Genomic DNA, 27741 nt, shown 5'->3' with positions numbered 1-27741 from the left:
GCTAGGGTCAACCCTATTAGTATCTGAGGTCAAATGGGATCTGGTGCCTTTAGGGCTGACAATACAATTAATGCATGTTTTAAAAGCAATGTCATGGCACATCTTGTTTTTCTTATTGGCAATGAAGTACTGCTGATACTTTTAAAAAAGAATTGCCAGAACTAGTCTTCCCGTAACAGTTAAGAGAGGGAGAGAGATGTGGTTTCCAACTTGATTTTTTGTAGAGATATCGTGCTGTTCAAATGACATAGCTTATTTACTTAAGCTACTGTTTACCCCTTTTCTGAAGTCTTCACTTCAGAGAAACTTTAAATTGTCTAATTTTGTTTCATTATATTGTGTATGAAGGATACTTTGTATGTTCTAGCATTGAAGGATGACCAAGAAAAATAGGTGAATACACACTGCAGCAACTATCTCCATGTGAAAGCTCTTAATACTTGTTTATTGGTGTTGTATATATTAACCACTACTTTTGCAAAGAAAATGTCTTAACCTTACAGTTTACAATAGATAAAGCGTGGAAACGATTTGTTCTTCCTGAAGATCACATCAGGTACTTGAAATGTTCAAGATAAAAGGCCACTTTCCAGTTCATCATTCAGGCTGTGATTTGCCCCAAAGAGGAGTTTCACTGCTTTCGCTTTTAGTAATGTTCCTTTTTATCTTGGTTCTGTTTAATTTCCATAATTATTTATTTCCAAATTCCAACTTATGTGTGTTCTTCCTGGTTCACTCTAGTTCGTATGACTGGATACAAAAGTTGTGTTTTTATTATCAGATGAAGGAAACACACATGGATCCATGAAGACACTTATTTCTATGGCTCAGGCTTAGAATAGCAAAGTAGTGACTATAATTGTAAAAAATACATATTGTTATGTGTAGCAGAGTGATCTTTATTTTACAGTAGAAGAAATTCCACTTTTGTGTGAACAAAATGCATTTTTCCGGATTTGACACTTTTTTTACCATTAGACATACCTCTCTAGTCTTTTCCCAGTAATTTTATCAGCACATACTGTTAGCTGTTTCTATGTAGCACTGTTCTAAGCATGTTACCAGCTGGAACGAGCAAAATCGCTCTGAGGTTTTGAAGGGTCCAAGACATGGCTCTTGATGTATCATGTCCTGCAAGTCCTGCAAAAATAGCTGTGTATTTATACTTTGGACCAGGACATAACTTGGCTTCCAAGCTATACAGAAAATTGCATATTGCATCCATGTAGTTCATTGTGCTTAAAGTTCCTTTAGTATATTATCTACTTTATTTAGAAGATGGTTTAATGCATCATTTACCGCAAATATATTCTCCAGGCATTTTTATCTTTTGCATTAATGTTATGTTACACAAGAACTGTTGAAACATAACTTGAACACATATATCTTTTTCTTTTAGAGTAGGTCTGCTGAAGTTGACAGAAAAATTAATCACAATAGACTTAAATGCCAATTGATTCAGTGGATCTCTGCTATGACTCAGTCTGGATCCAGCCTACAATGTTTGGGCTACAAGAAAAATTAATAAATTCTAACTGTTAAGATGCATATTTCCCTGTTCTTAACATCAGCACATAATTTAAGTAATTATCACCAAATCTAGACAGTCTGTTTTGTGTCTCTCATCAAATTTAAACAAAATACCAATAGCTTTAATTTTTTAATAGAAAGCATTAATAGCTGTAATTCACCAGAACTTCAAGTATTTTGATCACTTTATCCCTTACAGCAAAGTTACACAGCAAAAAAAGAACACATTCTGTTTCTTTGATAAAACATTTACATCAATTTGGCTATAATGCCAAATTAATGTATATGTTTTATCAAATATAGAAAAATTGAGCACTAGTAGTTTTGATACTTGCTACCTATATATTTGTTGTTAAAATAGTCTTCAGTTCTGTAGAGTTCTGGCAGGTTATAGGTGTGCTGCGGAGAAGATGTACGTTCCTGAAATGAGACCAGAAGAAATAATTATACCGAATGCCGAAGTATTATAACTATTGTTTATATGTACAAAATACTAATGGAAGTACTTTTTGAACATCTGAAAAATCATGATATTTTGGAATATTGAATATTTACATTTAAACGAATTTACGTTTGTTTCAAGGGTGTACAATTAACTTGAGTTACTTGGGGTATTTACAGTTTAGGAGAAACATGTAACTTCTTTTTACTCTTGTTTCAAAGGTGAAGTAATAAATCCAGTTCAATAAAAGAGAGAACACATACATGTAATGTCTGCTTGGTAGTGTGTTGCTCAAGGGGTTCTGGGAAGTTTGCTTTGCTTTTTCAGCTTTATCTGCTAACAGCGGTCACAGCAAACCTTGTATGATTAAAGCTCCCCCCCCCCCCCCCCCGTCATTTTGCCCCTGTTAGCACATTTACCTTGGCAGTCCTTGTTCTGTACATCAGTTGTAAAGTATTTAAAATGAATGTTAGCATTCAGGTTCAACATATAGTACAGTAAATAATGAGGATTTTGAGTAATGCAATAAAAGGAGGCAAAGAAAAAAGGGCAAATATTCTATTTTATTGCAGCATCAGGGAATAGTATGCAAAAAAAAAAAAACATCCTACTTCAGCTGCAGATCGCCCTGCTTCTGACCCAGATTTGTGTGTTTTGAATCAAGCAGCTCTTACTATAAGCCAAACATGAATCCTAAATCTCAACTTTGCAGTATTGGAGGTGGAGTAACCAGAGGTGAGCTGTTTCAGGAAAGCAAAAGGTCTTTTCTTCCCCTTCACTGCATTTTCTCCATCTGGGCTCTTTGTCTTGAAATAAGTCTGAAAGGACGGGAGTTCAGGAAGAGTTAAGCACCATGTTATAGTTCTCAATTGTGATTTTTTTTGGACAGCTGTTCACCAAGCAGTGAAAGATACTGAAGACTACTACAAAACGCATGCATCGGTGGTTATCTCTTAGATTATGTCAGTATAGTTAAAACCTGGTATTTACAAACTTATTTTTGAACTGTTGTTTTCCTTGCATATTGGATCCAAAGATCATTGTGCTGCCTAATCTAAAATTTTCCTGAGCCACAAGGATTCTTTCATAGGAACATTTTTCTTTACACAGTGAATATTACATTACTTGTTCCTGATTCTTATGTAGAAATATTCCAGCGTATCCTTTATGTTGTGGTTCACAGCATACGGTAATAAGTGGTATGTTATGTCTGAAAAACAATGTTCCTTTTGGATTCTGACTCCAGCCTCTCTCTTCTGAACATCCGAACAGAAAAAGCTAATCAGGGTAATCTCTGCTGTTTTACATGGGATTGGATGCAGATAAGACGGGCATAATGAAAAGGATTTTAAAATGGATGTATATAATAGGAATAGTATGTGAGTCTGAAAGCTCAATCCAATCCAATGCATGCTTATTTGACTAAATCCTGTTCTTGTCAATTGGGTTACCCCCAATGATAAATTCAGGTCTGTGGCCCCAGTTACAAGGAAGTAACCGAGAGTTAAGGGGAAGAATTCATGGAAAGAAACTGAAATGTTAAACCAAAGCAAAAGAGAACATGAGTACCTGTTATAAAGCATTTTAACCTACCGGAAAAGGAGAGGTTGAAAAAAAAAATACTGTTTTCAGATAATTTCACTTTATTGCTGACATTTTTCCTGCTACAAGTAAAGATGCTTTTAAAATGTATGTTGCTAAGGACTTCAGTTCATCATTCACATCATTCTGTTTAATGGGCTTCCTAGATATTCTAATGCATAGACTCAAGTCGTTTTATTTAAATCCATCTCGCAACTGTATGTGGAAGAAGAGATGTGCCCTCTGATCAAGTATCTTTTTTGATGTACTCACCTGGCAGCTAGAGTTCACTAATATGACATTTCTGGGTGAAATGTAAAGCATTGGCTTTCCTTTTGAGAAAATGTGTTTGTTAAGAGTAATTATACCATGCTCTTCAGCTTTGAGGCTCTCAGGGGTTGACATGAAAATATATTTTTTCCCTTTTTTGTGCAGTCCAGATCTTAGTTGAGATGTGAGAGAAGGGTGCACTTGGATGATCTTATAAAAAAATATTTCATGATGGTCTTTCACAATGGTTGCAAGGCAGAGCAGTCTGTCCTTTTCGTTGACAGCCCTCAGCAAGACAGACAGATGGGCTGGGTCTTCTCAGAGTTGTGAGACTACCTCTCCGGCCTACCAGATGAAACTGGCACAATAGCAGTAAAATAAATTCTTAGGTTATTGGAATTTTTCTTCAGCCCACATTTCTTTGGCATCTGCAGGCAGGGGCCTGGGTCTTGTTTCATGCACCCTAATCTCAGAGGTGGAAGAGAAATGACATTCTTCTGTCAACGTTCCCTTTTCTCTTAACTAGACACAATAGGTGTCTTGCTACTGAAGCAAAAGAGGCTGCCAAGCTATGCTATTCTTCTGCTGGTTTTGAAGTGATGGCTGTTGGGATACAGCTCACCATCCTTCAGCCACCATTCAAGGGTGGCATAACACCTCATAACAATTGGGCACAATTTTAAATCTAGAGCAGGGAATCAGCAATGATTGTTCTCAGTCACACCATGAAGGCCAACTTGTATAACCTCAACAACTATAAAGTGCTAAAAGTTCACAGTCACCAAGAAAGAAACAACTGTTCTCCAGGCCTTCTCTTCCTGCTTTTATCTCAGTATTGTTATCACTACAGCCCACTATTTCCTCTCAACATAGGAAGCAAGCAGCTCAAGCTTCCACTAAGGTTCTTCCCTCAAGAGGTTCCCAGATCTCAGGACCTGGATGGTTTCTTAAGTCTTCAAGGCCAGGGGGGGAATCTCAGGGCCAGAGCATTGCCTCAAAAACTATTCTCATTGATTAATGTGTTTTATATTTGAATGCTGTAATTTGTGCAGTTATTATTCATCCTCAATGTATCATGCTGACTGACATCACTAGGGTTCCCTCGTAACTAAATGGATAAGCCTGACCTGGTGAACTGGGAATTTCTTATGTCAAGGAAGGGATAGGTGAACAGTAGGAAGAAAAAACATCCCTTTGAGCTTTTACTCAAATGTCAATTGCGAAGACTTTGGGTCTCAGTAATTGTTCATACATAGCCAATTTTCTTAAGAAACTGTTTTCTCTAATATCACTATAACCTAGCTGCAGCATTTTGTAGAGAGACATAAGTTTGAAATATGCCAAAGAGAAATGTCTATAGACAGGATCACAGTTCAGGTAACAACAAAATGGACTGAAGAGCAGATGTATGTCCCTCTTGTCCTTCAACAGTCGCCTCCCCACTTTTTCTGTTTGATGTGCAGTGGCAGAGCATGTGAAGCGTCAAAAGAGCAGCACGGAGTGCTAACCTCTGAGGGAGGAACAAAATGGAGAACAAGGCCAGCTCTCTACTTCCAGGCAAAGCACACACACTGAGCTGAGACATATGCTAGTGTCGGAAACAAACCCAATTATTAAAATACAGAACACCCTAATATGCAAAGGATGTACTCTCCAGATTATTTATTCCTGTTTTATATATAAAACAATATTGGCAATGATACTCATATTTTAGTTATAATTTTGTAAGGGTGGGGGAAAGTAAGCAATTAAAACAGTAGAAGTAACCTATGCAATAAGCGCTGGTGTATGTGAGCACTAATGTGAAAAATTATAAGCATTTGAAGAAACTGAATATTCATACAGAATGAACAGAAACGAAAAAAGGAAATACAACATCTAGGATTATTTTTCTACCCCAGCAGATTTTAAATGTATTGCTATATTTTCAGGGGTGATGACGTATTCCATCCAAAGGTGCTACTGTTCTTTTTCCCAGAGAGGAATTCTATACAAACATATTTAAAAGGCTTTGCCTGTCTGCCCTCCTCCCCTGCAAGGTAGCTTCTCATCATAGATCTCAATATTTACAACCGCTTTTGGTCAGAACAACCAAATGGGACCAAATTGTCAAACACTTATCTCTTTTCTGGGGAGAATCTATACTTAGTCTGCTACATAGCCAAATTCGTCATTAAAGCCGCCCATCTGAGAGATCTCTTTATTTCACAAAATGGGGTCTCTTGTCATGATGATGATGAATATATCTAAATTTTCCAATTGACATTTTTACACTCATCAGTCTCCCCCCCCCCCCGCTTTCATCTTGTATTTTAATCCCATTTTACCAAATTTATTATTAAATCAAGTTTCATTGTGTTTTAATTTATTTTAGTTAACTATTACAGGAGTTTTAGCACAGTGATTAGCATCTATTTGTGTATTTCTGTTTTTGTCTTTATTGTTGATATGGTCAATGGAGCAATCAATAAACGGATCTATCCATCTATCATCATAGGCTATCACTTGTGGCTGAGTATGATTGTGGTGGGTCCACAAATGACTGTAGAGACCTATTCTGGATTTGCATGGTTTTTTCCATTGAGAGTTTGACAAGGGCTTGCTTGACGCTTCTTCCTCTTGGCATGTTTCTCCTTTTCTCCCTCTACTCATGCCTCTTCAAAATCCACAGTACTGTTGGTAATAGCTGACCTGTTAGAGCACCCAAGGGCCAGGGCTTCCCAGTTCTCAGTGTTCATGCCACATTTCTAAGGTCATCTTTAAGCCCATCTTTAAATATCTTCTGCTATCCACAGACATTCCATTTTCTGTTCTTGAGCTGAGAATAGAGTAACTGCTTTAGGAGACAGTGAACGGGCATTTGGGCAACGTAGCCAGTCCAACGAAGATGATGGCAGAGGATCATCACTCCAGTGTTGGTGGTCTTTGCTTCTTCCAGAAAGCTGACATTTGTCGGCCTGTCTTCCCAAGAGATTTGCAAGATTTTTCAGAGCCTACACTAATAAAATCTTTCCAGAAGGTGAGAGTGACATTTGTACATGGTACATGTTTACAGAGTTGGAAGGGCAACAGCTTTATAAACAAGCATCTTGGTAGCCCTACAAATTTCCTGATCTTTAAACACACTCTGCTTTATTTGAAAAATTGCTGCACTCGCAGAGCTCCAACTGTATTTTGACATCAATGTCAATTTTTGTAGAGGTGGCTGCTTAGGTAACACAAATAGTCAACATTTTCTAGTGTTGCACCATTACGCTTTATTTCTGGCATTGCAGAGAGATTTGTATGTGCCTCCTTGTAGAGAACTTTGGTTTTCTTGATGTTCAGTGAGAGTCCAAGCTTTCTGTATGCTTCTGCAAAGGGTTTAAAGTGGCTTTTATGTCTTCTTCTGAATGAGCAAAGACTGCAATATCTTCAGCAGGGAGCGGTCAACCCCGCTGTTCAAGCAGCTTCACTGGCTGCTGATAATATTCCGGGCCCAATTCAAGGTGCATGTTATTACCTATAAAGCTCTAAACAGTTTGGGACCTGCCTTATCTTCGTGACCACGTTGTCCCCTATGAACGTACGTGATCTCTGAGATATTCTGGGGAGGCCCTCCTCTCGCTTCTGCCTTCCTCACAGTTACGTTTGGTGGGGACAAGAGAGGGCCTTCTCGGCTGTGGCCCCTCGGCTCTGGAACTCCCTCCCCAGGGAGATTAGGTTGGCGCCCTCCCTACCATCCTTTAAGAAACAATTGAAAACCTGGATGTTTGGGCTGGCCTTTGGAGAGACAGCTATTGGATGACCAGCCTCATTATAATTCTATTCTGAATGTTATTAGGTTCCTTTCATCGGGGTATTTTAATTTTGGGGGGCTGTGTCTAGTTTTTGAATGTATTTTATTGTATTTTAACTGTATTTTATCTTTTACACTTGACTCAGATATTTATTTTAATATTCATATGTATATGCATTTGCCATGCTCTGAAATTCTATTGTATTGTGTCATGTCATTGTTAGCTGCTTTGGGTCCCTATATAGAGAGCAGTGGGATCAAAATAAAGTAAATAATAAATGATAATTATTCTTCAGAGAAATCAGAGCTCTTGGTGAAAGATGTAAAGTTCAAAATAGATCCTTCTACCAGAACAAATCTGGTAGAGTCTGGAGTCTTTATAAGTGTTTTGGAGTGGAAAGAGGCATGTTCTCCTTAAGCTGCATATTTAACAATCTTGTACTGCTGTGAGATACATCATTTTGCTAACTAAGCTCACCTTGGAGAAATTCTTACTGTATTTTGTCTAATGGAGAAAGAGATACATGTCACGTTAATCACCTGACCTTATGCAAGATGTCACACACAGAAGGGACATTGTCTGAAGGCATTCAGTTGTGTCCAATAACTTAATCGGCATTTTGATGCATTGATTGATAGTAATTAATGTTATCACATTCTTTCAGTATGGATACTTGCTACAGATTTTGAGTAGAGAGACCTTTCCAGCTTACCTTCAGTCATAGAATCATAGAGATGGAAACGACCACACAGGCCATTCAGTCCAACCTCCAACCATGCTGAAAAAGCACAATCAAAGCACCTCTGACAGTCAAATGGTTCCCTGTCAAACATGAGTTGCTGTATACACATATATAACATTAATATTTTCCCTTCCTAAAGTAGTATTTTTCATCTACACTTCTTTAAAGTTATTTTGTTAGCCTGGGCCCAGCTCTCCAGCCTAAGGAGTACTCACGAATGGCCTCTCCAACTTGGATAAAAGTGGCAAATGGGGTGCCTCAGGGTTATATTCTCAGCCATGTATTGTTCAATCTCCTTATAGATAATTTGAGCAACAGAATAGAGATTACGTTTGCAGATGAAATCACTTAGGGATAGATAGCCTGGCTGGCGTGGGGCTCCGTCCCCGAAGAAGGCTTGAAGTGTCCTAGGACACTTGTTTTGTCAAGTGTGATGAAGTCCTAAGATTCTGCTTAAACCCTGGTTATGTTTTTAACCCTGGATATGTATTTAAGAGTTTTTTTTTGTTTCTCTTTCAAAATATTTAAACATACACAAGCCTCCTAAAGCAACAGCAATATATTTTTGATGTACAGTATACCAAACAGTACCTCTGAAAAGCACATGAGGACACATTTCATTTCTCGGGAGTTAAGAAAATTTGATGGGTAAAAACTAAATGTCTAAATTCAATACCAATTGTCTGGCTCTTTTAATGATATTAAAACTATATGGTGGCCTATAGTCTAGGGAGCATCTAAAAATTAATTCTTGTATCAGCTATTATTCATAATCTAACAGTAGACCAAAAAAAGTGCATAAAAATACTAAAACAGAAACACTGCCAGAATTGTGAGAGTCTGCTGATAAGAATTGACCGTATTAGTTATTTTTTTCTAAATGTTCTGCTCCTGTGTGAAGAGAATCCTCCAAATAGGTAAAGAAGAAAAAGGAGGAGGAGGAAAGTGCACATTAGACTAGAGATGATGAGTACATAAATCTAGGGCACTTGATTTCATTGATGCGTAGCAAAGAGAAGCTTATATATGATTCTTGCAGCAATGAGAATTCTTAAATGTTTGAAGCTGCATTTAATCAAATAACTAATCCTGCAGTGCATACATACAATGATGCCAATAGTACTGCTCCCTCTTACCAGTCTACAATGCAGGAGATCTGCCGAGAATCAGCAACAACCATGCACTGCCCATCAATACCATTCAAATAGGTTATAAACAATACCTTGTCCTCTAGGCAAGTCTTCTAATATCTCTGTTTTAATACTGATTAAAGATAAGTGTATATGTTGGAAGCCCAGGGAGATGGCAGATGTTTTTTTGTTTGTTTTTTTTTGCTTCAGCTGTGCCAACAACTGGATGATGCCCAGGAAATTGCAGGAAGAGAGATTCCACCTAAATATAGGGGAAAACTTCTTAATGGCAAGAGTTGTTTGGCATTGGAATATACTGCTGTCTCAGAGCATGGTGGAATCTTCTCTGGAGATTTTTAAGCAGAGGCTGGATGGCCATTTGTCAGGAGGTGCTTTGATTGTGATTTTCCAGCACAGCAGGGGGTTAGACTGGATGGCCCGTGTGGTCTCTTCCAACTCTATGATTCTGTTATTCTAACCCCTGTTCCTTGGGAAATAATTGGCCTTGGGGCTTTGCCCAAAGTTAAACATGGAGAGGTAGTACAAGGTAGTACAGGATATCTCCTTTTGAAAAAGTGAATATGCCGGGGTTATTCCAAAGATGTAGATTTACCATAAAACGAGCCCAAGATTAATGCACAATACTACCTAGAGTCAGGGAGCCTCCGGTGGCCTAGGGGATAAAAGCCTTGTGACTTGAAGGTTGGGTTGCTGACCTGAAGGCCGCAAGGTTCGAATCCCACCCGGGGAGAGCGCAAATGAGCTCCCTCTATCAGCTCCAGCTCCACGCGGGGACATGAGGGAAGCCTCCCACAAGGATGGTAAAATATCAAAACATCCGGGCGTCCCCTGGGCAACGTCTTTGCAGACGGCCAATTCTCTCACTCCAGAAGCAACTCCGGTTGCTCCTGACACGAAAAAACCCCCCAAAAAAACCTAGAGTCAGAAGGAAAAGCTCTAGCTTCAGGTATGAAAGAGTATGGAAACAAGCAATCCACCACTACGTCCCCCAAAAGGAATTGCCATAAATGGGTTACAGATGTAACCTTAACCAGAATGCTCACTTCCAATGAAGACTGAAAACCCAGAGCCTGAAACAATAAAAAAAATATTTGTCAATGAAAGGGTTAATGGAGGTGGAATTCTCCTTCCAGAGGACCATATAAGTTTTTGAAAGAACAGGCACCATGGGTGAAGATCCTGACAAATTCCCATTCAACATGGCACGGCTTTGCCAGCTGAGGGGAATAAAAATATTCTGTGCATGGCTATGTGAGTGCACATACTCACTGTGTGTGTGTGTGTGTCCTGCTCTCCCTCACCCTGGCACTGGCACAGCGGTGCGGAAGGGGGAAGGGCAGCCAGGAGGGAAGCTGCAGTCATCATGGCCACTCCTGCAGGCTGAGCTCGGAGGGAGGGAGAGGGAGAGACAACACTCGGAAACCCTGTGTAATAGCAACCACTTGCCACAGCAACTGCAAAGAAAGAGCTAGAATTTTCCAGGCAGGCCAGGCAAGCTCCCTAACCCTTCCTGACTAGAGAAGAATACCACAGGAACAAGGGAACCAGACCCCTTTCCTTCTTGCAATTGAGGTAACAATGGTCCTAATACTAGCTATTTAACAAGATGTAAGTTAGGTTCTTTTGGGCATGGACACACTTTGAAACACTCATATAGAGGAGCGGACAACTACTGCAAGAATGGACTCATTTCCTATCTGCTTTTGTCAAAAATGCCATCCACTAGTGATCTTTCTAAAACAATCCATTACAGTAGAGTCTCACTTATCTAACACTCGCTTATCCAACGTTCTGGATTATCCAACGCATTTTTGTAGTCAATGTTTTCAATACATCGTGATATTTTGGTACTAAATTCGTAAATACAGTAATTACTAGGTAGCATTACTGCCTATTGAATTACTTTTTCTGTCAAATTTGTTGTATAACATGATGTTTTGGTGCTTAATTTATAAAATCATAACCTAATTTGATGTTTAATAGGCTTCTCCTTAATCTCTCCTTATTATCCAACATATTCGCTTATCCAACATTCTGCCGGCCCATTTATGTTGGATAAGTGAGACTCTACTATACCTATCTAATCCTGTGAAATCTGACACTGGTCTGATTTGCTGTGTTTTTCCCCCCAGAAATTAGAAAAACAATTTCTGATGACTGTTTACATGCTCTGTTCATCTGCAATTCCTTAAGCTTTAGGTTCTACTTTTAAAAAAACCAACAATCTGAGTCAGCCTGTTAGAGATACATTTGATAGTGACACATTAAATCAAGCTTTCTGTGCAAACTAAAATACGGTTATTAACATCATGCTAACTCATTGAATGCTAGACAGCCAATATTGTATAGCAGTTTAGGTGTTGGAACAGAGTCCCAAGGGTTAGATTCCCCATGTAGCCATAGAAGTAACAAGTGTGTCACACACTCTCAGCCTCAGAAAACTTATAGGTTAAACTTCAGGCCTTCAAGTCATCTCTGACTGAAGGCACACAACAATGAAGTAATTTGATGCTACTAGGAATAGTTTCTTTGTGCAAAATGGATGCAATCAAATTTTACTAATTCCTCTTGCCTAAGCATATCATATCCTTTAAAAATCCTAAGCACTGTGGGACCCTCCATAAACATATGGAATACAACTCAGTACATGGTAGTACACTGGAGGGAATGGCAATAATTAGGTGCATCATCCCTAAGTGAGCACAAGCATTTGCCACTATAACCAAAGCACCACTGGATACAAGCCATTTTGTTTGATGTTGGGATACTTGAAGGACCTGGTACAACAATCATGAAAGCAATTTACTATAGGACACAAAATATAATCCATCTAAGTAATGGATTTCCGAGTTATGGTGAGACAGAATAGATAAGTGGAAGTTCAACACACAGTCTATGCTTGCTACATAATTTTTTTCCACAGGTTGTAGCAATGATCACTAACATGAACAGTTGTAAACAGTCATTAGGAAAATTCATAGCGGACAAAGTTATTAGAGGCCACAAATAAAGCTGTCTACATATTACATCCTGTATTAGACGTAATGTGCTACTAAATATCAGTTACTGAGTAAAACTAGTAGACTGGTTCCTATGATCTACTTCTGAGCTTTGCATAGCATAATAGCCATTGTAGAAAAATCACACTGGACTGATTTTATTAGCTGAAATATATGCTGTAGGTTTAAAATGTGCATACTTCTAAGGATGTGTCAGTTAAAATACCTGTTGGTGTTTGCATTAAAAAAACTCAAAATGTTAAATAAAAAACTATCTAAAGCTAGACTAAAACTATACAAATCTTATTTCTTTCATCCATAAAAAACCTGTTTCCCAGTTGAGTTTATTGTTTCATTATTCACTACCACCATATTTCAAAAATGTACAGTTAAATACATAGGAATTAATAGGAAAGCTATGCAGGGGTAGAACAATATAGTATTGATACATGTTCCTAAGCAAACATACTTATGTATTAACAGCTTTAAGAAGACCACTAACTGGGTTAAAACCACACAAGATCTAAGCTAAGCCTATAAATATTTGCAGTGATTTATAACTGGCAGCAAACCTTTTTTTTTTAACCAAAACAGATTTTCTCATCCATCCAGCCTAAACCGGTAACATTTTGGAACTAGTATTTGCGTATTATATAGACTGTTCCCTCACTTATCGCGGGGGTTACGTTCCAGGAAAAGTGAAAATCCGCAAAGTAGGGAAACATATATATTTGCGTTGTTTGCAAGTAGTGTCTCTGTCCCCACCCTGCATCTCAAGCACACGCATGCGAGTTCCCGCCACTGCCGCTGCCTTGTGAGGTGAAAACAAAGCTGCTTCAGCCTCCTTTTCTCTCCCTTCCTTATGCTTCCCCTTAGGAAGGAAATAGAAAGAGGGATTTATAATATTATTTTATGACTTATACTATTATTTTGGTGCTTATTACAAAACTGCGAAACAGCGAATCTGCGAAAAGCGAACTGCAAAGTAGTGAGGGAACACTGTACACATACATATAAATGTATATAAATACTGTAAATAAATAAATAAATTTATTATATAAATATAAATACTGTAAATAAATAAATAAATAGGGTTGAATTTACTCTGCGGTAATCATTCGCCCCGGTGGCAAAGTGTGTTAAAGCACTGAGCTGCTGAACTTGCAGACTGAAAGGTGCCAGGTTAAATCCCGGGAGCAGAATGAGCACCCGTTGTTAGCCCCAGCTCCTGCCAACCTAGTAGTTCGAAAACATGCTAATGTGAGTAGATCAATAGGTACCGCTCCGGCGGGAAGGTAACGGCGCTCCATGCAGTCATGCCAGCCACATGACCTTAGAGATGTCTATGGACAACGCCGGCTCTTCGGCTTAGAAATTGAGATGAGCACCAACCCCCAGAGTCAAACATGACTGGACTTAATGTCAGGGGAAAACCTTTACCTTTTTAATCATTCTTCAGGCCTTTTAAAGGCAATGGACAATAAGTTATAAACTTGTTCCATTGATTTCAATGGGACTAAAGCTTGACAGTCTGAATTGAACCCATATGTAACAGGAATAAATTTAATATATGAATATAATATGTAGAATTTTACCTTCTCTCTCAGGCATCTTACTTATCAATCAATTTCTGTATTTGTCCTATTTAACCTTTCACATTCCTGTTTGTGGAATGCTAAGAGAAAGGCTTTGCAGCAATGTAGCCAAACAACAGTTTAAATTCCTTGCCTCAGGTTTTATGGGCATCAAATACAAATAGAAGAGCACATCATCAGATATAGGACAAAGTTATGGTAATGGAATTTAAACTGCATTTACTAAAGGTCTAGTCACTGATTTACAACAGCTTTGGGTATAGGAAGACATTCTATTCTGGTTTGGAATGACGTGAATATCTGTAATTTTTGGCTAAAGCAAGAAATTGCATATTTGCTTTCTCAAGCAGTAGCAGATTTGCAAATATTATCATATCTATATGAAGGGCTGGGGATGGTCTATGCCAACGTCAAATGTAATGTACAATAGTGATTCAGATTTGTATCAGTTTATACTGCTGTTTATCTTTTTGAATAGGCAAGCTGAAAGGCAAACACATATGAAATAAAACAATAATTGAGATCTGAAAGCTGTTTATTCATTTCTGTAGATATGCGTCTCACACTTAGAATGCCAACAGAAGGAAAATAGAAATAAAAGAAAAAGGATTTGAACTTTATTACATTCACCACCCTACTGAAATAGTAAACATTTTGAACTGTGGCCAAACAAATGTTAAGAGAGAAGAATTAGTTAATTGCAAAACTTTGCACTCTTGATTCCTCCTCAAGGAGTCACTGGTTGCTAACAAATATCAAATATTTTAAGTGGAACAAATTCATTAACTTGCAAACACTAGTTAACTTAACAGCACGTCCATGACAGAAACCTATATCATTGTTCAATCAGCCTCTAGAGGCACCCACTGCATTTTGTATGTTAATATGTGCCATCTGCTCATGTTGTATTTTCACTATAGGAAATAAACTGAAATTGTAAGACACACACACACACACACAGTCAAAGTATTTGTTTCAGTGTGTACACACTTGTATGTATAAAAGGTTAGGTGAAAAAAATACAGTAGACAGTTAACCGGCACTCATGGGGACTGGTAGATGCCGGATAAAGGCAGTTTTCTGGTTGCTTAAGAGTTACTATTAAAAATAAGCCTAATTAATACTATACTCCATATTATATCATACCACAAACTCTGAATTGACTTGAGGGTTATGGAAGGGCTTGAAGAGTCAGTGAGTAATTTACCTTGTAGAAAAGGAAAGGATGGTCAGAATTTTTGAACTGAGGTCCCCCCTGAGAGTTTGAAGGACTATGTTTGAAAATGAGATTTTAAATGGTATCTTTGAGGGAGTGAGATACGTATATGTTGGGCTGGTGGAAGCATCCCCTTTTCTTCTCATAAGGATATTGACATCTGAACAGTGTCAAAAGAAGGGTGATCAAAATAGTCAAACACCTGGAAACATGGTTTCAAATTGCAGGAAAAGAGATTCCACCTAAACATTAGGAAGAACCTCCTGATAGTAACAGCTGTTTGGCAATGGAATATGCCTCAGGGTGTAATTGAGTCTCCTTCTCTCGAGGTTTTCAAGTAGAGCTGAATGGTCATCTGTCAGGAGTGCTTTGGTTGGATGTTCCTGGATGGCAGGGGTTTGGACTGGGTGGCCCTTGTGGTCTTTTCCAACTCTATAATTTTATGATTCTATTATACATCCCAGTGGCCTAGGGGATAAAAGCCTTGTGACTTGAAGATTGGGTTGCTGACTTGAAGGCTGCCAGGTTCAAATCCCACCTGGAGAGAGCGTGGATGAGCTCCCTCTATCAGCTCCAGCTCCATGCGGGGACATGAGAGAAGCCTCCCATAAGGATGGTAAAACATCAAAACATCCGGGCATCCCCTGGGCAATGTCCTTGCAGACAGCCAATTCTCTCACTCCAGAAGCAACTCAGGTTGCTCCTGATACGAAAAAAAAATTATTTAAAAAATTATTTCTTTGGTGTTTTTTCCCTACATGTTTGAGAGTTCCAGTTGTTTGAGTTCCATTTAACTGAGAGTCTACTGCAAGCTAAATCAATGGAAAAAAATACACATAAGCACAAATCACCAGAAAACAGAATGTGAACCAAAGAAGGTGCCTTCCTAGGTATTACTTGCCCTGCAGTATCTACACTGGGAAGTCCTTTAGAGGGAGAAAGGAAAGAAAAATTGCCTGTGCATATTTGATACTCCAGACAGCAAGAAATCTGCCTCGGGGAAAGGCTCTGTGGAGAGAGAGGTGGGGGAGGGACAGCCAGTCGAAAGGGGAAAGCGAGTGCCTCGTGGTGGAGGCAGGCGAGAGAGAAGATCTGTCCAACGTTGTGCTCCTACCGGCCAAAGTGGAGAACAGCACCCTTGGCTGCAACCACCATTACAGTGCAAGCAAAGCTGCTTGCATTCCTTAGAAAATGGCCCTAATCCTTCCAGCCAATAGCAGGCACAACACACACACACATAACACCACCCCTGCACACAACTCATGGGGCTGGGGACTCATAGAAAAGTTTCTGCTTGCGTTATCAGAAACAATTCTCTTCTCCTAAGCAAGAGCCCTTTGTAAATATCCATAGAAGGCCAAGAAAATTGTGGCCAGGAGGAGCAGGGAGAGAGACTGAACTACTGCTGTGGAAAGTATCGGGTTGCTGAATCTTGGTTTAGGCAGGCCTAACCAATTATGCCCTAACGGCTCCTCTTAAAGAATACCAGCTTCCTAATCAAAATGAGCAATGTGCAAGGCCTCATATGCCATTAACTGGCTGATCTTCTTATAAGGTCCAAAAGCAGAAAACCGCTAACTGGCTCATGAGCTGACAAAATGTAGGTTTATCAACAAATTTGTTTCCATGGACTAAGTACTGTTGAACAGACTTCTAAGAATGTGTTACATGATACTTTCTGCAGTTATAATGCTAGCTGTCTGTGAATTTAGGAACTTGGCTGAACAAGGGGACATTTCCTATAATGTGTATCAGGACAACTGATAATATAGGCTACAGGATTACACTATGTAACAAAAAGGGGAAAAATCTGTTCCTTATTTCTTGTTTAATTGTGCGGTACTTACTTTACTCGCCCTGGTGGCGAAGGGCGTTAAAGCACTGAGCTGGAGACCAAAAGGTCCCAGGTTCAATCCCCGGGAGCGGTGGGAGCGGCCGCTGTTAGCTCCAGCTCCTGCCAACCTAGCAGTTCGAAAACATGCCAATGTGAGTAGATCAATAGGTACCGCTCCGGCAGGAAGGTAACAGCGCTCCATGCAGTCATGCCGGCCACATGACCTTGGAGGTGTCTATGGACAACGCCGGCTCTTCGGCTTAGAAATGGAGATGAGCACCAACCCCCAGAGTCAGACATGACTGGACTTAACATCAGGGAAAAACCTTTACCTTTACCTACTTACTTTGAAAGTACAGTAGAGTATCGCTTCGCCAACATAAATGGACTGGCAGAACGTTGGATAAACAAAAATGTTGGATAATAAGGAGGGATTAAGGAAAAGCCAGAGTCAGATATAGAGAGCTGTGGTATAATAAAGTAGCATGCCTGTACTATAACCTGAACTAGAACCAATGTGACTGTGTCTCTCTCTGCCTGACAGAATAAGATCGACTGGATGGCTTTTGGAGTTCGTTCCAACTCTAGGGTTTGTGTCCCTGCCTGGCAGAATAGAGTCAGCTGGATGGCCTTTGGGAGTCATTATTTTATTTCATTTATATACTGCTTTTCTCACCCCTGGGGGGGGGGGGGACTATTAAATGGCAAAGAGTCAGTGCCTCACATCCATATAAAAGAACTTTACATGTTTAAAAGCAATCACATGTAGCCATAAATTAAATCATTAAAAACTATACAAATCATCAGCATAATCATAAAACATTTAAACATTGCATCGATCCCATGGTTTCCTTTAGCTGCTTGCGTATCGAGTCTCTTCCAACTCTAATGCCCTACTGTAAACTGAATTAGAGCCAATGTGATTGCGTTCCTGCCTGGCAGAATAGGGGCAACTGGATGGCCTTTGGGGGTCCCTTCCAGCTCTAGGATTCTACTGTAAGCTGAATTAAAGCCAATGTGATTGGGTTCTTGCCTGACAGAATAAGATCGACTGGATGGCCTTTGTGGTCTCTTCCAACGGTAGGAGTGCATGATCCTATTGGCAGGCCATGTCTGGCTGGCTGTTTCTCTAGGCAGCCTGTCAGGAGGGGCAAGACGTGACCGGCACAGATTTTTCCCGTCGGGCACAACATCCAGCCTACACCAGCCACATCTCGCCCCGGGTGGGCACCTGGTGTGTGGAGAGGCCCACTGTGCTAGAAACAGCTGTGGATACAGACGGGCATCAGATAATACAGAATGTCGGATGAGCAAAGATTGGTTAAACAAGACTTTACTGTAGTTGTTATACACCAGAAACATTGTTTTGTGGTTGAGGGTAGTGCAGACCGCAACAAAGTTTTTGCAGTTTAATAAACTTTTCCATGTTTTATGATAGAACCAATTAGAAAATGACATTATAATGCAGGAACAAAAATTGTGTTACATAGTGTTATCAATACACTGAACCATAAAACAATTGTTAATTTTTTTCTCTTATCAATATATTTCTATGTTGAGATAACATTTCATCATTTACTAAGGTGCCTTTGTTTATTATATGTTGGAGAAAGGCAAGCTTTCTTTTTTAAAGTTTAAAACATCCACCTGTGAAATTACCTTGACTTTTAATACGCTGTATGAACAGGCCAAAACTTGGCTCTTTCAAATAACATCTGTTGCGACATGGCCACTCATTAAGAAACAGCCAGACTAAAGAATAAAATTCCACTTGTATCAGCATACAAAGGACTCTCGTTGCACCTTTGAGTCTAATTGGGAAAGTCTGTAGCCCAAACTTTCATACTCAATCTGCTTTACCAGGATCAAAGTCTACTTCATCAGTCTCAGGGCCCTTACATCCAGCCCTATATCCCAGAACATCAAGGCAGAAAATCCCACAATATCTGTTTTGAACTGGGTTATGAGTCCACACTACCATATGTTCCAGTTCAAAACAGATAATGTGGAATTTTCTGCCTTGATATTCTGGGATATATGGCTGTGTGGAAGGGTCCTTAGTCTACAAAAACCTACAAACTTCTTTCTCCCAGTTAGTCACAAAGGTGCTCCATTTGCATCTTGATACAGATGAACACAACTATGCTACAATTTATATTATATATCAAACATATTTTGAAAACAAACAAAAATGAATTTCAATTCTTTATTAGGAAAAGATAGCAAATATAATTAATTTAAAATATTTAAAAGGACTGGGTCAGTGTTACAGTAGAGTCTCACTTATCTAATGTAAACGGGCCGGCAGAACATTGGATAAGCGAAAATGTTGGATAATAAGGAGGGATTAAGGAAAAGTCTATTAAATTATGTTATGATTTTACAGATTAAGCACCAAAACATGTTTTAAAACAAATCAACAGAAAAAGCAGTTTAATACACAGTAAAATTATGTAGTAATTACTGTATTTATGAATTTAGCACCAAAACATCGCAATGTACTGAAAACATTGAATATAAAAACATTGGCTACTAATAAATTGACTACAAATAACAATAGAATTGCATAAAATGAACTTACAATAGCAACATTTTCGGAAATTAAATCCATAAAAAGTTCAGCCCATACTGCCTAGAGAAACAGCTGTGGATCCAGACAGGAGGCAGACTGCGTTGGAGAATCCAGAATGTTGGATAAGCGAATGTTGGATAAGTGAGACTCTACTGTAGTTGGAATAAGACAAGTTGAAACCAACTAAAATCAAGTTCTCTATAACTAACACTTTCAGTGGATCAGGTCTGAGTAGGACCAATTTTGAATCTAAAATACTACACTTTCCTCCTATTCCTCTTTTTGCTTTGTATATGCAAATATAGTTAATCCAAAATCCAAAGAAATCTGAAAACCTCTGGTTCTAAGCATTTCATATAAGGGGTAGTGATCATAGAAAAAAAAAAGAAATAAAAAGAAATCAAAGTATAGCTAGACATTATTTTTATAGTCTTACATGGCTGTTACAAGACTGTTTTAGATACTTCTAAGCTTTTTACATTCAGAAAAAGCTGCCTGAATCAATACTGCCCTCTTTCATGCTTACCTTCCTGTTTCTTTACAAAAGCACTCACATTCTAGGGAGGGGGATGGTGGAAAAAGGAAACCAGTTGAGTAATTTTTCCACTACTTCGTCACCCTTGCTATAACTGACTCCAGATGTTTAGAATCCTAAGCAAGGATATCTGGTAAATCCAAAAAGTAGGGACATTATAAAAGCACACCAATCCTGCTAAATTGTGCCTGTCAGAGCCTCCTTTGATTTTATCTACACAAATAAGCTTCTGCCTCCTTGGCCCCATCTACACTGCCATATAAAATACAGATTTTCTGCTTTGAACTGGATTATATGGCCGTGTAGACTCATATAATCCAGTTCAATGTGGATTATATGGCAGTGTAAAAGGGGTCCATGCCTCCTGCACTCACTTCAAGTGGAAGCCTTTTCATGACTACATAATAAACTCTCCAAATTCTGAAATTGTCCACTTAGGTGGCTGAGTTAATGAAACCTTTGCTTTCTGATGGTTCAATGTATACAAATTTTGAATTGTCGAAGGTTTTCATAGCCAGAATCACTGGGTTGCTGTGAGTTTTCCGGGCTGTCTGGCCATGTTCCAGAAGCATTCTTTCCTGATGTTTTGCCCACATCTATGGCAGGCATCCTTAGAGGTTGTGAGATCTGTTGGAAACTAGGCAAGTGGGGTTTATAATATCTGTGGAATGTCCAGAGTGGGAAAAAGACCTCTTGCCTGTTTGGGGCAAGTGTGAATGTTGCAGTTGGCCACCTTGATTAGCACTGAATGGCCTTTCAGCTTCAAAGCCTGGTTGCTTCCTGCCTGGCGGAATCCTTTGCTTCATGCATAAAATTATTAAACAATCTTGTGTATAAAATTACTTTCAAGTTATGAGTGAAAACATAAATAAATAGATTTGGGCCCCACCTCCAAAATATATTATTTTATACATATTTGCCAAGATGGATATTCTAAAATCCAGAAACAAAATCCAGCATACTTCTGGTTCCACACGTTTCAGGTAAGAAATACTCAGCCTGTATTAGCAATCCAACACACTCAGCCATCATTTTCAGTCAGGCCCAGACAAACATTCAGTTACCAAGTATCGCTAATACCAAGAAGATGTGCTTTGATTTAGACACCCTGATCCCAGATGGGAGATGTATATCATTTCTATACATTTGGTACTTTAAAAATTGAGAACTCCATCACAAAATGTAAAGCAATGGAAAAACCAAAGGAATACTAACATTCCAATCTTTGGGTTGCTGTTAGTTTTCTGGGCTGTATGGCCATGTTCCAGAAGCATTCTCTCCTGAGGTTTCGCCCACATCTATGGCAGCCATCCTCAGAGATTGTGAGGTCTGTTGGAAACTAGGCAAGTGGGGTTTATAGATCTGTTGAATAATGTCCAGGGTGGGAGAAAGAATTCTCATCTGCTTGAGGCAAGTGTGAGTGTTGGAATTGGCCACCTTGATCAGCATTGAATGGCCTTGCAGCCTCAAAGCCTGCCTGCTTTCTGCCTGGAAGTATTCTTTGTTATCTAATCTTTGTTATTTTCTTCAAGAAATACTAATCAAGGTCAGTTAACTTAGAGATGTGTCTCAAACAAAAGTCAAGCAGCCTTACTACAGTAGTGTCTCACTTATCCAACACTTGCTTATCCAACGTTCTGAATTATCCAACGCATTTTTGTAGTCAATGTTTTCAATACATCGTGATATTTTGGTGCTAAATTCGTAAATACAGTAATTACTACATAGCATCACTGTGTATTGAACTATTTTTTCTGTCAAATTTGTTGTATAACATGATGTTTTGGTGCTTAATTTGTAAAATCATAACCTAATTTAATGTTTAATAGGCTTTTCCTTAATCTCTCCTTATTATCCAACATATTTGCTTATCCAACGTTCTGCCAGCCCATTTACGTTGGATAAGCGAGACTCTACTGTAATAGCAAAAGGCAGAGAAAAGGATTTTTCATTTTTTTAGAAAGACCATAATCCATTTTCTCATTCTATGTTGCATCCCTTCAAATCATTTCTATTTACAAAATCTAGTAACAAAATTGACCGCATTTGTATTTGGCCCAGGACAACATTTCTGTAAATCATCATATCCTGCCCAGAATACAGGCAATCAGTTCCCAAAAATGAATGGAACTGCGTTCATTAAAAAATGATAATCAAAATTTAAATTGCATGAAAGACTTTCTATGGATCACTGACAGAGATTTTCCTCCCTCACATGTCTCTTTATAAAAACACATCTCAAATTATGTTTCAGGAGACAGATTAACAGAGCAAGCCCTCCAAGGGATTTATATCTCTACGCATGCTCGTGTTGCCTTCTCATTTCCACCCACCCCTACTTCATGTAGTTACTGTACACAGACGCAGACACACACACACACACACTAGAGCTGATCCAAAAAAGAGTTTAGGCATAGCATTTCAAAACAACGAGCCAACATTCAGCAAAAGTCCTATGTATGGGCGAAATGCTGTAAACATGCATCTCATTTACAAACTTGCAGATATTCAAAACAGGAATAACCTGAGCTAAACTGAAGTGGCAACACCACTCAGCCACAGACCTAAGGAAACGACGTTGTTGCAGGGGCCGCACTGGAGGCCCGCCCGAGGCCGGGGGAAGGCGAGACAGGAAGGCAGCAATCAGCTCCACAAACCAGACCATGACTCAGGCCTGGAATGAAATTCTAGCTCGAAGCTGGCTGAGGAATCCATGCAAACCTGCTTCAAGATACTTAAGAAAGGAGTGTGTGGTTTGCTTATTTATTCACAATACCCTTACGTTACTTCATTTAAAACGCAAAAAACTACCACACTTTCCAAACAGTAAAGATTAATAACTGAAGGACGCATGTAAAGCAGAGGTCCTTAATACACCTACCATAACAGATTTTAGTCAACATGTATTACCGTATATACTCGAGTATAAGCCGACCCGAATATAAGCCGAGGCACCTAATTTTACCACAGAAAACTGGGAAAACATTGACTGCAGTATAAGCCAAGGGTGGTAAATTTCAGAAATAAAAATAGATACTAATAAAATTACATTAATTGAGGCATCAGTAGGTTAAATGTTTTTGAATATTTACATAAAGCTCAAATTTAAAATAAGACTGTCCAACTCTGATCAAATCATTATTCTCATTTCTTCAATGTAAATGTGCTTATGTATCCTTTTAATAATAATAGAGTAAAATAATACATGTAATAATAATAATAATAAATACAGGAAAATAATACAAGTAATAATAAATAGAGTAAAATAATAAATGCAATAATAATAATAATAAGATCAGAGTGAAATAATCAATGTATTATTATTAATAATAAAAATAGAGTAAAATAAATGTAATAATAGCAACAATAATAGAGAAAAATAATAAATGTAATAATACCAATAATAATAGAGAAAAATAATAAATGTACCATATATTCTCGGGTATAAGCTGACCGAAATATAAGCCAACCAGGATCCTCACTCGAGTATAAGCCGAGGGAGGCTTTTTCAGTCTTAAAAAAAGGGCTGAAAAACTAGGCTTATGCTCTAGTATATACAGTACATTACTTGGGGTATGTTGTAAGGCATTTAATCTTGGGAAAAGGAAGCAAAGTTGTATCTTTTATAGGTAAGTGATTTTTCATTGGCCATTTCAACCTTAGGCTGCTGCAGTAAAATCCCACTCATCCGAGCCCCGTTCGTCCAAGCATCCATGCAATCCGAGCGGGTGAACGGGGAGGGCCGCAAAGACCCTCCCCGTTCACCTGCTCACTGGCTGGCTAGGTGTGTGTGTTGCTAGGTAGATAGCAAGCTACCTAGCAATATGCAGGGGGCACCTCCCAAGGGGCGAGCGCCCCGTGCGTGTTGCTAGGTAGCTTGCTATCTACCTAGCAACACGCACGGCTGGCAACTTCGCCATTGTGGGTCCCCCAATGTTTTTGCCTTCAACTAACAGCTGGTAAACAGCTGGGATTTCTGGGAGTTGTAGGCCAAAACACCTGGGGACCCACAGGTTGAGAACCACTGAAGTAGACTAACTACTTATCGATGCATGGCTAGAATGGATCAATGTTTCAGAAGTACTAAGGAGCATATTCATGAATTGATATCACAATCATAAAATTATGATTGTATGAGAATACTGTTTTCAATTATACTTTGGGTCTGGCTCCTTATTTTAGAAAGTGCAGTACAGTCCTCATACCTTCAGGGGAAATGTTTTCAGACTTCATGTAGATACTAAACAACAAGGATAATAGCAATCTCTATTATTTACAATGGGATGAATAAATGGAGGTACAAAGAGTATGATGTAGCTTATACAGGAGGCTCTAAGTTAATAACTTAATAAGTGAAACAGTGGATAGATAAAACCACATACATCAGTTATGTGGTTTGGGGGTCATAGTGCGATTTTTCTGACTGACTATTCCTCTTGAGACTAAGATATATTTGATTTTAATGGCAGATTGCACTCCCTGATTCCAAGTTTCATGTTATAATTATTTGTGTATTTTTATTTCCCCTTTTAATTATTTTTCATTAACTCATTACAGATGCATGTCTTCTTAGATGTAGATTACGGTACATGTTTTCAGTGGGGCTTAATCTTCATGAAGTATTATAGATCACTGGCCCAGTCTTTAAAAGACAGGTGAATCCTGCAAATATGTGCTCAGAATTTGAATACAGCCTTTGTGCTGCGTCAGAAGTTTGTTTGACAGTCAAATACAGTCAGTATTTATGTGTTACTGTGTTTTTGTTTTTCTAATTTATAATAATTTCAGTCATTAGCTCACTTACCACTCCCTGTAATTATCCTGAGTTACATTTATTTATATTTATTTATGTCTATATTGTTATTTTTTTCAATTCATCCTGAGATTAATATAACTATACATGTCATTTTATTTTCATAACAGACTTGTGGAGTAGGTGAGGCTGAAGGGTAAAGTGACTTGCTCAAGTTTCACGTCTGAATAGTTTTTAAAACCAACGTCAATTGGTTCTAAGAATTAGGTATTTAATCAGCATTTTTGTGTGTTCCTTGCAATGTTTATTATTTTGGGTGTTTGTATTTAGATATTTTGAGGAATTGAACAAACATAAATGAGTTAGATTCATATTTTGGATCAAGCCTAGCTCCACTGTAATAAGTCGGATTTAATTTTGATGTTGTTGTATGCCTCCAAAATGTTTCTGTTTGTGGAGTTTTATTGCAAGATTTGTTCCTGTGAGGCTGAGAAAGTATGACTTGCCCAAGGTCAGCCAGTGGGTTTCTGTTACTAAGGTACATTCTAAATACGACTAAATGTGGAGCCAATACCTTATGTTAAAAAAATTAACATTTTAATAATCTAATTTTAGAAATGTTTAAGTGGACTTTCTTCTGAACAAACCATTAAATTTGTATTCAATTATCTTTGCGATGTTTCCTATCTAGTCCAGCAAACTATTTGCTTTGGAAGAGCAGCCATATTTCACTGAAGAATAATTTTGCACTTGGAATGATAGACTCAGGAGTGGTCCCAGCACATGACCTGGCATGGTTGACATGGAAACCCATGGTTCATATCTTCAAAGGTGTAATTAATATGGATTGAAAATTTTAATAGCAATCAAATCTTAAATTTTTGCATGGTTGAACTGGGCTCTGTGTGTATGCATATGTACATGTCTATGTCTTAGGGATAAATGAGAGAAAAGATGTTCAGGGATTGCATTGCCTTGGAGGACAGATCCCAAGGATGTTGGCTGTTCAACTCCAGAAGATTCCAAGTTTCATTTGTGAAAAAAGGCACTCCACATTTGAGGAAGCTGTTTCTTAAGTACTTTTAGAAGCAGCTGGTGCTGCTTCTCTTTCGCTTTGGATTTCCCTCATGGGAATATTTGTTGTCTCTTTTCTGGAGTTGGCCTCTTGGAATTCTTCTTCATTGTTATCTTTAGATCAGAAGCCATCAATAGCCATCTGAAGTAAAAGGGAGGCCAAGGATGATCCACCACACATTGGGAAGGGGTCTTAGAGGCAGAAATACCTTCAGTGATTGCTGGATTTGTTTCGGAAGACCATTTGTTTCGGAAGGCACCTTTACTAACTATCCTTTGCAGTACATACAGGAAACAAAGCAACATAAACAAATACACAAAGACGTGGTTTGTTGCAGTCTGCACATAAAGTGCGTGCATATTACTTAACTGTACAAAGATCCCACTTGGCCACCACGCTCACCAAGAGATGCAACAAAAGCAAAACATTCCCATCACATGCACCAGCTGTGGCATGTTCCGCTTTTTCACACAAAAACTAGACAACTACATCTGCTCCAAATGCAAACAGATGACTCTGATGGAGCAGAGGATCCAACAGCTCGAGCACCGTATTAAGACCCTTAAGGACATTCAGGCACTCGAGCTCTTCTTGGACACTGCACAACACGCTGCTGTAGATCAGCAGCCTGCATCACACCAACACCACCAAGACCATGATCAGGAACCTTATGGGGAGATCAACTCAAAGGTAGACAACCCTCAGGCTTGGAAGGAGGTCACCCATAGAAGGAGACGCAGGACCAGGCAGCCTCCGCAGAACTCCTCTGCTCAGCTGCATTTACACAACAGATTTGAAATTCTTACATCATTAACATACAATCAGGAAACACATCTTGTGGAGGACCACAGTTTCTTAGATACCACTCAGTGGACCACCCTGGATCAATGCGCAGGGGATAGCCCTGACGGGGACAGTGCATCACCACAGTCACACTTATGTAATCATGCAAATGCTCCATCCCCAATCATAGACCAGGAGCAACAGGAACATCCTTGGGAGAGTAATGGGCTCTCGGATGTATCTCAATGGATTGTCATTGATGAATGCACTGGGGATGTTGAGGAGGAGGACAACACTTTACACCTACATGATTCACTTCAACAGGAACACTCTTCAGGGGACATACACACTGTCTTGCACAAAAGGGACCCTGTCAATCCTCAAAGGAAACAGGTCTTGGTAGTAGGTGACTCCCTCCTTAGAGGAACGGAAGCCATCATTTCCAGACCGGATGGGATGGCTCGAGAAACATGCTGCCTCCCGGGGGCAAAAATACACCATATCACTCAGAGGCTCAGCAGGCTCCTAAAGCCCCATCACCCTCCCCACCTTATGTTGATTCATGTAGGTACCAATGACACCGCTAGGCATACTTTTCAAAAGATCACAAATGATTTTCGAGCTCTGGGAACAAAGCTAAAACTGTATAATGTACATGTGATCTTTTCATCCCTCCTCCCCGTTGTAGGACATGGCTCTACAAGGGCCGGAAAAATAGTACAGGTCAATAACTGGCTCAGAAAATGGTGTCAAGAGGAGCATTTTGGCTTCCTTGACCATGGTCTACTCTTCCAAGAGGATGGACTACTGGCAAGCGATGGGGTGCATCTCACACAAGTAGGAAAACATCTTTTTGCACACAGACTCACAAACCTCATCAGGCG

At 39.0% G+C, this 27741-nt stretch overlaps 1 protein-coding gene across 2 annotated transcripts in view; it reads right to left on the bottom strand.

The window, feature by feature from the left end:
- Window positions 1–418: 418 nt before the first annotated feature.
- The window catches only part of bcas4 (breast carcinoma amplified sequence 4), a 60088-nt gene continuing 32765 nt past the window's right edge, over window positions 419–27741 (bottom strand). For both annotated transcript variants that reach the window (XM_062979751.1, XM_062979752.1), the window contains one exon: window positions 419–1950. In XM_062979751.1, coding sequence (XP_062835821.1) covers window positions 1846–1950 — 105 coding nt within the window. In that variant the 3' untranslated portion in view covers window positions 419–1845. The remainder of the gene's footprint in view (window positions 1951–27741) is intronic.

This window comes from Anolis carolinensis, chromosome 4, assembly GCF_035594765.1.
Source record: "Anolis carolinensis isolate JA03-04 chromosome 4, rAnoCar3.1.pri, whole genome shotgun sequence".
Taxonomy (NCBI): Eukaryota; Metazoa; Chordata; class Lepidosauria; order Squamata; family Dactyloidae; genus Anolis; species Anolis carolinensis.
This window is presented reverse-complemented; position numbering and strand designations above follow the sequence as displayed.